General features: G+C 37.4%; 1 protein-coding gene across 1 annotated transcript in view; it reads left to right on the forward strand.

The window, feature by feature from the left end:
- PTPRC (protein tyrosine phosphatase, receptor type C) overlaps positions 1-12729 on the forward strand; it is a 61591-nt gene that overhangs the window by 35891 nt on the left and 12971 nt on the right. The window contains 10 exon segments of the mRNA XM_017729721.1: positions 764-853; positions 2185-2217; positions 2439-2660; positions 3209-3337; positions 4152-4304; positions 4953-5087; positions 6259-6417; positions 8841-9037; positions 10757-10817; positions 11513-11621. Of these exon segments, the coding sequence (XP_017585210.1) occupies positions 764-853; positions 2185-2217; positions 2439-2660; positions 3209-3337; positions 4152-4304; positions 4953-5087; positions 6259-6417; positions 8841-9037; positions 10757-10817; positions 11513-11621 (1288 nt within the window).

Below are 12729 nucleotides of genomic sequence, written 5' to 3' on the forward strand. Positions count from 1 at the left end.
ACTCTCTGCTCTCAGAACTCTGGGGGAAAACGAAGTCATTCAGCATCAGGGTAGCCTTTTTCAGCTCATGGTTCCTCAAATCAAAAAGGTGTCTGCAATTTGGCACAGCAGCAATACCAGGATTATTTGCAGGATCTCAGGACCAGGTCTGGTATATGGAGGCCAAGTCTTGCAGTCGTCACAGTAGCACCAAAATGCCAGCTGCTGCCAACAAGGCTGTCCCCAAAGCAAGAGCAATAGGAATGAGCCTAAAAGAGAATATATAAACCTGTCAGTGGTTTAAAAACATGGAGATAAATAATGATATATGGTAAGAAATATAGTGAGCAAGATACATGATCTTGCAAATGAGCACTACCTAGAGTTGCTGTTTGTGAAACAGCACAAGAACTGTTCATAATTGTTTTACTGTAATAATATACCAAAATGTTCTTGTTTTTCCCAGTTCACAAACTGTAACATTTTTATGTTGACTTCATCTTGGATTATGACTAAATAATGACCAAAAAAATTGTCACTGTACATTGCAAAATTCATTTGTAAGGGGTATACTCCTAAAAATTTGCTTTCTATTTACATACTCATTTTTTTGTTTTATTTACTATTTTGACATGACTTTTCTTTTAGCCGTCTTCTCTAAATAACAAAAATCCCCTAAGAAAAAAAGGTGGAGAAGGGCTGTAGTGTAAGACATTTCTGAAGACAAAGCCATATGAAAGAATGAACTTCAGTTTTTAATGCTGATATGTTGTTTATTTTCTTACAGATGATTACAATTCAACATCCTTGCACAGCACCACCTCATCAGTCAGCATGCCAACAAGCACTGGGATCAGCCCCACTCACACAATAGGTGACAAACTTGCACACAGTTACCTCAATTATGATACATCAGGCACAGAAAATGGGTTAGAATGAGATGATTCATTTAGAATGTATCAAACCTAAGCATACAAATTAGGCATACAACTGCATTAAACTTAAGGATGTTTTTAGGAATCTTTCTAACTATTTATGAGTAATATTAAAGATACCAGGTTTGTTACTTGTCAAGCAAGTGAAAAATTGAAATTATTTCCACACAGTGGCACATAGTAGGGGGATAAATCTGTCAATTATTGTATCAGTACTCCTTTTGTTATTCACAGAAATTCACCCAAGCAGCTCAAAGTTGTGAATACATCCAAGATCTGTGTGCTTCTCTGTTTTCCAGTGTCTTCCCTTTTGTTTCACACAGCAGTAATACTTTCTTGGGATGCAGTAGTTCAAACACTTAGAGAGGGTTTAATTGCCATTGGGCTGTAAGGAATTACTCGGGTCAGTAACATATAGGTATGTGCTTGTGCAAAGTACATCCAGACCCTTACCATCTTTTTCAACTGTCCTTCAAGTAGCTGTAGGCTGCTGTCTGCTCTTTGACAAACTGAGCTTAGCTTTTACTTGTGGGTGTTCTGCCCAGTCCTGGTGACTGTCCAGTGGCCCTCTCAGTAGGGCCACTATCCAGCCAGGTGACTCCCAGCCTGGAGGGAGGCAAATCTAGGGCCTGCCTTCTCTAAAAAAGAAATTAGATATTTGTGTGTTTTGGTAACATCTTTACCTTAGGATATTTTAAGTAAGTGTTTTCAGGATGAAGTTCTTTGCTCAAGCTTCTGTACAGAAAACACCAGCTAAAATTTTTTGGGGGTATCTCAGTGTACAAATAGTCATTAAACAATCTGTACTGTTGTATAAATCTCTTTCCAAAGGTAAGAGTGGCAGTGCAAAAAGCAGGTAAATTTTGTTTCTTTGGTGACATACTGCTCAGTTACCCATTCCACAGTATACATATCCTGGAAAACTTCTGCAGCTTAGCATACTGCTATGAGAATGTGTGATTATGGAATATTCTTGTGCAACTTTGTACTCAGAAATGTTACTAATAACCAGTTTAAATTCTAGTTCATTGATGTCATATGAAAATTGTGAAAGACACATGATGCCTAAAATAACTAATTAGAGAATGGCGTTATGTGTAGCTGATAATTTCTTCCCTATTTCAAATGTGAGAGGAGTGCTAAATACATGTGCTTGTATTGAATGTATTGAACAAAGAGTTTGGGGCAGTATTGGTCACCCTTCTCCGATGCTCGGTGGAAAAAAACCCAACCTGCTAAGAGACCTTCATGTTGTTTTCTTTTCTTGTAGAAACTATCACAGTGATACCTGAAGAACCTTGTGGTAAGAACCAAACCCCTTATTCTTCTTCAGTCTTGAAATGTGACCAAACAGTAAACTCAAATACAGAAAACTGGTAAAGCTGATAAAGCAGCAAAAAAATAAAACTGATCAATTAGCATCTTGGGTTATTTAATAAAATGTCTTCCAGTTCTGGAAGTAGGATTAAAGTTATTTAACAATTCTGGTCTTTGCACCTCCATTTACAGTGGCTTTTCTTTTAGATATTATTAAAGATATAAAAGACTCTAAGTGCGACTCTGAAATGGCTGAAGTTGAACTGAAAAATTTCACGAAAGACAGAGAATATTTTATATTGGGGGATGGCAAAAGCATAACTGTGAATTCCAGCAACCGTTCAGTACAGCTTCGGAAATGCAAGAGATACACTGTTCAAGTTAAAAACGGCAGTTGTTCAGACAGTAGTTCTTTTTCTGTTCCGAAAGGTAAGTGTACAAGGGTTTCAGTAGTTTATTTTCTTTTTTTTTAAAATTTTTTTTTTGATATGCAGTAATTAATCTTCCCCAGGTTTCTTTGCGTATTCTTGTCGCTTCTCAGAGAATCAGACAGAAAGTTTTGATATTTCGTCCATGGTTTGCAAGATATTTTGAAATTGCTCATTAAAACTTCTCAGTATTTTCTCAAGGAATAATGTAAACAAACTGTAATTTTTTCATTGTAAAGAAAAAAGGGAACTTTAACTGCATGTGCCATATGCAGTGTGGTAAACAATAGCAAGAGCAGCCACCACTTCAAAGTCGGTGTTTATGCTGAAGTCTGGACTAAAACTTTATTATTTGAATACCTGTGGGTCTTTATCTCGTGAAGGCTTTTTCAATTTTTACTTTCCATTTCTTATTAAATTCTTTGTATATTATTCTATGCCGATTGTATCTTCATATTGCAGAAGAGGTCAAAAACCATAAAACAAACTGTTATTTAAAGACTCAATATAGCCAATGTCACAATGATGTATAATATTCTTCCTTTTCAGTCGTCAATAAACCTCTTGTAGTCACGGACATAACCAACAAATCTGCCAGGTTATGTCGGACTAGTTCACTGGCCTGTGCTAATGTGACTGTTACCTGCAACGGGACATCACCTCTAAAGGAGCCTGACAGTGGGTTATTTATTTATTTATCTTCTAAAGTATTGTTGATGTTGTCTTTTGGTGAGAGACTGGCAGATTTAAATTAATTGTGCCAGTCTGAGGGAAGGGTAGTTCAGAATTCCTGGGATCACCAGCTGAGGGACTACCATCCCCACAGAGTGCAGATCTGGGAACCGAGACCTCTTTTGCTGAGTTTACCAGCTTCACAAATTGCAGACTTCTGGAGATTTTGAGGTCCTGTTTGATTTTCTGAAGGGGAGCTGAGCACTTTGGAAATGCTGCAGTCTGCAGCTCTGCTATGAGCTGACCCTTCATAGGCTGCCTGGGCCACTGGCGGTACAGGCTCCTGGACGGTGCAAGGCCAGGCTCTCTGCTCTCAGAGCCAGCCATCCTGAGGACATGATGGCTCAAAGGCACCTAGTGATAGGGCAAATATGAATGCTGAATGTCCTTATGTGTCCCAGAAAATGGGTAATGAACACCTGGAGATTTCCTGCTTCAGGGAGCTGAAGAGCTACGAAGCCATTCCAGGGTTCTGCCACACTCCCCATGACATGTTCTGATTTCTGTAGGAAAGCTGTTTCCTTAGAAAGTCAAATCATATGACCTTTACTGATGAAAATTAAAGATCTATGCAAACTAAGTGTGTAAGAACCTAAAATCTAGTCAGAATAATCAGGTATACATTTTTCTGTTTGGAATATTATGGTAGTTTATTACAAATTATATTGAATAAATATGGTAGAGAAAATCCTGTTTGAAATAGTGCCACATACTTTTGGAGTTGTGAAATATATTGATAAAACTCTTCTTGTGTCTACAGATTCACAGCCTACACACTCAGGATGTAAAAATTTAACTTGTGAAGAACTGAAAAATTTATCACCCTACCATGAGTACTACTGCATTGGATTCATACGTTTTAATGAAAGGGATGTTGTCAACCAAAACTTCTCCATACAAACAGACTATGACAGTAAGTGTAATGCTTACTTTTGCTTTACATTCCACATATTTCTGGAAACCCCTGCTATGAACCCCATTATCTGTGTTTCCTGGGGCCATCATCTTCAATGGCCAATTCAAGATACACTTTGAGCAGCATTCTCAGCCATACTCAGGTTCTCCTTCAGCTCTTCCTTCCTGGTCTCCTGCCCTTGTGGTTGTTCTTTGATTGCAGTCACCCTGTCAGTCTTCCAGTCTAAAGCCTTTCTTTCCTTTTATCAGAGACTGTGATAACTTTTTGTTGTTTTTTTGGAGGCTGAGAACATGGTCAACTACAAGGAATTTTGAATGAAGACACACACAAAAAACATGCAGATCTAGTCTGAAACAAGTTTCAAACTCTTGATTTGAAGAGTGGACAATTTTAGTAAAATGTGATGTTGCTGTAGTCACCTTGTCCTGAATTAATTAATTATGAAATTACTGTAATATGATGCTTTTACATATACTCAGTTTATACTTATGTATAATTTCCTGAAGTACAGTAGAAAAAAATATTACATGTTGTTGGTATCTTGCTTTAGTGTCAGATGAAATTTAATTTAATTAAAGTAGGTAAAAAGAGGAATACTTGCATTTTCATTTATTGTTAATTACTGTTATTTTTCTTTTACAACAGTTCCAAAAGCACCACAACACCTTAAAGTAATGGATATAAATACCACAAGTGTAACAGTTACATGGATGAAACCTGAGAACAATCCAAATGGTCCCATAAATGGCTACTTTGTGAAATTCATTGTGGAAGGCCAAAGTAAGTATATTCACTATTAAATAATTCATTGAATGTATGTAATTACAGAGCACCAAGCATAATGCACTGTCAAGTCCTATTGGAATTTCTTAACACTGCAATTTTTTTTTTTTTAAACAAACATTTAAATTTCTTTCCTTTGAGGTTGTTCCAGTTGAACTTTCAGTTGAGATTATTCAGTTTACCATGTCAGGACATGACCCTGTCACTGTTCAGTTGGCATAAACATATGGCAGTTAGACATAAAAATGTTTAGATAGGTATAGCCAGGGGATTGTCTTCTGCTAAATGGCCACTCCTGTCAGATATGCTGGTCTAGGCCACCTTACATTTCAATGAATAAATTTGTATCCATTGCACTGGGATCATGTTCTCCAGATGCAAGCTTTTCTTCAAAACAAGGAATGGACAATGAGGTTTTTAAAATCAAGAGCCTGATAATAATAAATATGTACCAGGTTTAAGCTAGACCTGGTTTGATTCACCCTTTAGGCTTAATTCAGCCTTTCTGTTCACGTACTGCAGGTTATGTAAACCTGTGCTGCCACAGGAACCAAAGGCTGTCATGCTCCTGTGACCCCTGATACAAATAATCTCTCCCATTCTCCAAGCCCCAAATTTGACCACAACCCAAAGGGGTGGCAGCTTCATGAGCCAGTGTCTGTGATTGGTTTGACTTGGCCAGTGTAGGAGACCGAGACGGTGATGTGTGGGTGCAGGGAGGCCACATCGGAAGCAGGTAGAAGGAAACATGGAAAGGCCATGGCTCTCCCAGTTCCCCAAGCCACCAAAGCCCCAGCTGCACGGTGGGCAGTAGGTTTGCTCATGTTGCTTCTCATGCAATTCCTTTCTGTCCTGTTTGCCACTCCTGAAAGCAGGACCACCACAACGTCTCTGGCATCATACCAGGATAGACATGCTCAGTCTGCAGAGTGATATCTTCCTACTTAGCCCTGCCCAAGCTGAATGCACTTTATATATATAAATACTCTCTATATATATTTACTCCTCTTCCTGAGCATTCACTTAGCATTAGTAAGCAAAGCAAAGCAACCAAGTTAAAAATAGAAATACACATAACTGTGGTTTCAGGTAGCTCTGATAAAGTGTAAGAGTTCTTGTCCTCCTAATATAGATTTCATTAATTTCATTAATTAATTTCATTTTTCAGATGTTCATGAAAACAGTATCCAAACAACTTCCTATACTTTCAGTGAATTTGAACCTTATACCACTGCTTCTGTATCTGTGACTACATATACAACCAACAAACGCAATGAAACCCTTCGTGGTGGATGTGTAAGCACAAACTTCACAACAAAAGCAAAAGGTAAATCTCTCGTTTGCAAACTGTTATGACCTAGGCTGATATAACACAAAGAATATGTACTTCCCTAGTGTAGTTCATTATATTTTATACATGGTATTACTATTAGCCAAGAAAGTGCTTAAAATAATTGTTTTGACATTCATATGTGTCCCTTTTAAAATTACTTAATGTTGAACTATTTTTTCATTATGCACTTGGTATTCATATTTTTCTTATAGATACATAATTTCTAAAAAAATAATATTAATTTGAAATTTTCGTTAAGGTTTTAGGAAGCATTATGTCCCAATGTAAAGAACAGATTCAAATTAAACAAAAAGAGAATAAAAATATTTGCTTTTTTCTTTGTGGCGTGAAAGTTAGAAAGACGTGCAGACTCTACCTTCTGTTCTGTAGTTACCTGTTTGCTTGAAGCAGACCCAGGCTACACCAACACTGAGGTCTATAATGGATGCCAGTTAGTTTGGATGTAGCTGTACACAGCTTCCAACACTAGGTTACAGACATGCCAACCCTTGTGCTGACAGAAAGGTGTGTGCATCTTTCTGGGGCTATCTTTTCAAATGTATAGTTTGAAGTATACAAGGATCAGAATTGTCACCTGAAGCCCCATGAAAAAAATTAAAAAGCTGATTAATATATTGATAAATGTGAACAGTTTGATCTGAGTCTTAACTTTTACAGAAATTTAAATATGGCTTTAATTTTTAGGCAGCCCTAATTTGAGCATGATCATGATTCTTTCTATGAAAATGTAGTTTGAGCATATTATCTTTTGAAGCCCCCACTTTCTGGGTTCCACTCATATCTTAATAATTCAGGTGAAGATTAAAGTCTACGATATAAGTTTATGGGTGTGAAAACAACCTCATTTCTCTTATTTTTTTGAGAAAATAATGAGTTGCTTCATGAATTAATGGTATTAGAACTTCTCCAGCTGTCACAACAGCTGATAACAGGTCACACAGGAAATGGAAGAGTTTCATGGCTTCTTACTGAAGGATGTATCAGTAGAACACAAGTCCTTGGAAGTAGGAAAACCCTTACATTTTATAAAAGAGGTTTTCATCTTCAACAAACACATTGCCTCCAGAAATGTTCACGTTCTCCTTTTCACAGCTCTTTCAGCAGCACGTGGAATATGAATCTAACAGATCTGCCCTGTGGATAAAAATGATCAGATATGTTGTAACCTCACCCTCAGCCAAGTCAAATATCCTGCCACTCCCCACACGGGATATTTGATCTGCTCATAAAGCCTCACAGGTCTTAGCTCTTCACATAAAGAAAAGAGAAGATGCCTTTTTTCTTTTTTTATATGCTGGTTTGCAAGTTAACATGATTTTGAAGAAAAATTCCATGGCGGTGTTGATGCCTTAGGTTTTAACTTTTATATTTTTCAAATCCTGTACTGCCTAGTGTGTAACTCTGAAGTTTCTTGTGGCCTGTTAGCTGCTGTTCTCTCATGCTGGTTAGACATAACAAGCCACTCTAGGTTTGCTCTCCAAGGACACCTTATTGTCCCAGGCCCCAGAATATGTAAACTAAAGCCTTTCAAGAGGAGGGCAAACTTGGAGTAGTTACATCATTAACTGGGGTTGTAATTGGAGAATTGATATGCAAATGGACAAAAGTGTGAAGAGCTCATGACCCAGGGTCCACCTTGGGTGTAGCCTTTTGACTGCCCAGGGTGTACCTTTGAAGGCCCTTCAAATACATACCTACCTTTATTCCCTTATTCTTGTCTAGTCTCTATTTTTAGGTGGCCATCTCCAGGCATCAGTGTTCTACTGAAATGTGGCTAATGGGGTTGCCTTACAGAGGCTGCCTGATTTAGTTTCTGATAGGTTTTATCAGCTCTCAGTGAAAGGCCCCTCAGCTGTGCTCCTCAGTCTGAAGCCTGCAACATTTGCTGCAACAAAAATGAAGTTTGAAACCACAGATTAGACTTAACAGATTCTCTATCATTAAAAAGTTTTTGTGGCTTTAGGCCAGACTTAAGGGACACTGTGCCAAATATTAAAATACACTAGTGACTCCTGGTAGAAAATTTAATTTACAGTAGTTTTGAAATGAATATTCACATGGAGAACTCTTTTTTTCTCCTGTCTTGTCTGTTGCCCCGTGTTCCTCAAAAGAGAAAGTGATCTCAGATGTAAGAGAGAGATTTGGCATCATACTATTTTTTCAGTCTGACTCTCAGTAGAGCCTTTTCAGTTCCACTTCACATCTTTTCCAGCTTAGATAAGCCTATGATTAGGTCAAAATTGATTTTACTTATCTTCTAAATTGGGACTGAAATCTTTAAGGAAGAAAATATATGAAGTTATTGACAGAAGATAGGAAACAGACATGAGCACATAGAGCTGTTGGGTTTCAAATGATGAGAATAGAGCAAGTAACCCTTTTTTTTTTGTCTACAGCACCACAAGAAGTGACTGATGTTAAAAAAACATTGACAGCTGATAATGCTGTCCAGATTACGTGCAAAAAGCAAAAAGTGTTTGGGCCACGTACAGAATTTATACTGATTTGGGAGAATGATGGAAAAAGTGAAAACAAAAGCAAGTGTGAATTTAAAAAGGAAAATCTCTTGTACTTAACAAACTATAAATTTAAGGTAAGTTAGCTTATTGTATTAAAAAATAGAAAATATTGCTGTATTTTCAATGTTTAAGCATATTATACTAATTTTAGGAAAAAAAGGCAAATATGGTGGCAGAGGAGTCAATCTATGAATCTGTAGGCCTCAGGTGTAAATAAGTAGCTATTATTTTGGAACTACAATCCATAGGTGCCTAACCTATCAAGCAATCCCTTGTGTGCTATTCCACATAGGTTCTGACAGCAAGAAAAATGCAAGTGGAATAGCCTGTTTGTACTTGGCTCAGAGAGAAATTTGGGGGATCGATAAGATTAAAATAGTTTCTTGAGCTTGATTGATATTTTAGTTTTTAAAACATATTCCATTTAATGAATGAAGATTTTTGGTTCTTCAGGGACTAATTGGTGTAAAGCAGTTCAGATCCTTTTGCATGTCCTTACATCAGCCTCTTACAAGCCAGTCCTTGTTTCTATACAAAATATATCATCCTCTGTTTATAAGTTTCACTTTCCTGAAGGCTTCCTGCAATTTTCTCTTCACCCTTTTGGGGTTGCCTGCAAGACCAATGATCTTGTGCGATTCTCTTAATAAGGCCAGTAGAAATATTTTTTATATCCTGATAGCTCCTCTCAGTAAAGTTTAGGCAAGAAAGTAACCAGTAAGGATGGAGTTCTCCTACTTTTAGGAAGCAGTTTCATTTATTTATTTCCCACAGTCTTTTCCTCCTTTTCTCTTTTTAGCTGCAGAAATGCAGTGTCAGACGACTTGAGTAGTCTCAGTTTTATTTCAGGATTTTGTATTTTCCCAACAGATTCTGCTCAGAGAGCTCTGTATTTGGAAAATAAAGATGAGGTCCTGTAGGAGGAAAAGATCCTTGCATTGTCCCAGTAGCACAGGATCTTTGTACCATTTAAAGTTTTTGTCCACCACTTTCAGTGAGCAGTTTTCCTTACAGAAGGAATTTGCTTCTGCACCTCCAAATCCTGGCTTCTGCTTTGCACTTATTTTGCTCAATTCTTACCCAAAAAACCAGAGAAAACCTAATGGCCGTAGCTGGTAATGAAAGGACTCTGATCAAGTTCTAGAAGACTGAAGAGGAAAAAAAGCCCAGTGTGAAGTATTTGATTGCAAGCTGTCTTTTAGATCTGATAGGAATTTCTATTCAGGAAATTTAAAATGTTGAATAAATGTTAAATATATGACAAAACATAAACACAGCAAAACAAAGTTAGTATTTTAACACCATTTAAAGTACCCAAAAGTTAATTATGCAAGAAAATGGTGTATTTAATTAAACTTCTATTAATTACCTCCCATACAGAAACTTATACTAAAACCATCAAATTCAGTTGACTATTTGTATATTTACTGTTGAGGAAATGGGGTTTTTATATATTACCTGGTTATTTTTCAGATTTGAGAGGCTTGATGAAAGATAAAATTGATTTTGAGATGCATCTGATTTTTATTTTGTAAAATGTAAAATTTTTTCGAAATTTTTTTTCCTGTCATCCCTATATTTTTGGATCTCGATCTTGCTGTAACTTGGGTAGAAACCTGAGTTGCACCATAAATGGCAATACAGAGATTGACAGCACGTACTGCTGTCAGTGAGGTTGTCAATAGATGGATGATTTTCGAATATCCATTGTGCTGTGTTTTTAAAGAATTTTATGCAGAAATTTTTACTTGTCATGTCTTAGCATCTCTATTATTGTCATCCACTGCATGCAGATCTTCGTGAATAATGGACAATTTGATGGGATACCAGTAGTGGGGAGTATAAAAACCAGATGTAAGTAAATATGTACAGTATCTTTACCTTCATATTTAGCATAATATAAATAATGTAAATTGCAAATTCGGTTAAATTGCTCCTAATTAAAAATCCAAACTGCCTGTTTTATAGTTAATATTTGATCTGCATTTGAAAAATATTATCCCCTCTCAGTATTAATGTAACAGATCCTATTGAAAAGTCATTAATCATAATTCAGAATTATTACACAGCTGTGGTTTCTTCAGGAAACATTTGAATGCAACTAGAAATTAATTTCTCTAACTTATATTATTCACTTCAGGATTATTTCTCCTGTGTTCAGATCCTGCATTTCAGGAGCTGAACATCTGTGACTTGGCAGAGGTTCCCAATTCCCAGATCAGGAGCAACTGAGAGCTGCACTGCTCAGGTGTACAGGTCACACAAAAGCAGGAGACAAGCACAGTAATGCTGAACCAGTGAGTTGTAGCATTTTGACAGGTGGACTTGGAGAACTTGTTTAAGGGAAAGTTTTCTTAATGAGAACATAAAACTCCCTCCTCTACTTTGGCATAGTAAGCTTAAACAGAACACTTAAAAATAACAGTTTGGTTTTTTCTCAAAAAAACCCCTCAAACTAAAAATTGATGAGCCCTGGTTCTAGGGAGTATACAGATTTCTTTTTTTAAAGTAATTTTAAAATAATAAATGTATTCTTTTTCTGTTGATAGATAATTCTAGAGCCTTGATTATATTCTTGGCATTCTTGATCATTGTGACTTCAATTGCTTTACTACTGGTTCTGTACAAAATCTATGATCTTCACCAAAAAAAGCTTAGGTAAGCTTCATGTTTGTCTCCCTCTCTTCCATAAATGGTGGGGGGGGAGACTTCTGGATTTTCCACAAGATTTCACAGTGGGTAGTGGCAAAATGTTACAAGTTTGATGATTCATTAATACTGGAAAAAGATAACCTTTTACCTTTAAATCCTTTTAAAAGAAACTAATTTTTTGGTGTTTGTCTAATAAAACAAATATAATGAAATAGATTTAAAAATCTCTCTGCTCTACCCTTGTTCAAGGCACAGAACAACATGATTTTTCCCTAGTTTTGTGAAAAAATGTTCTGAAATATCTGGAAAATATTTCCTTCATTATTTAAATCAAAAATACTGAAAATAATCCACACTTTCTTGTAACCCTTTTGAATGTTTGTTCACCCAGAACAATATCTCGGGGAGGTGTTGTTTATTACAGTAATTTCTTGATGGCAACGAAGCAGTTGTGTAGGACAGAGGATGGCAATAGAAGGATGGCCATTGCCTTCCCTGATGCCTGTGCCACCTACCTGCAAAGCCAGGCTGACTGCTGCTCTCCTGAGGGGGCACAGGCTGCTGGGAGAGACACAGGAGTTTGGGAAATTTCTTCTGAAACCTCTCAACCCTCTGGCAACAACAGAACTTGGTGACTCCCCTTCCCTACTCTTCCCCTTAGGGGGACAGGGAGCTGCTCTTGCTCAGATGCAAACTTTTATGTTTAGGGAAGCCAAACTAATTTCTGCTTGTACAGCTCCAGAGAGTCTGACTTGTTATTGGCTACTTAGCATTTAAACTTAATTTCATTATATTTTATGTGTTAGTTTTCTGTCGCTAGCAAGAGAAGTGAAGATGGTGTGAGCAGTCACTCCAGTGAAGAAATTAAGTATATGTTTGTTGTAGGCGAGATGGGCAAAATCATGCAAGCAGTAAAGCTTTTTGCTCTCCACCTTGTTTCTCTGTTGTGACTGCTGGAGTCTGCCTAGCAGGCTGCTGCTCCCTGAGAGCTCAGCCAGGTTTCCTAGGGCCATGCGAGCAGTCGCATGCCAGAGTCCATTTGGGACAGCCCCGCGAGCTGGCTCCGGCAGCCAGCAGCGTTACAGGGCAGGGGGGGAAAGAAGGGAGAGGAGGG

Source organism: Corvus brachyrhynchos, unplaced genomic scaffold, assembly GCF_000691975.1.
Source record: "Corvus brachyrhynchos isolate BGI_N302 unplaced genomic scaffold, ASM69197v1 scaffold101, whole genome shotgun sequence".
Classification (NCBI taxonomy): domain Eukaryota; kingdom Metazoa; phylum Chordata; class Aves; order Passeriformes; family Corvidae; genus Corvus; species Corvus brachyrhynchos.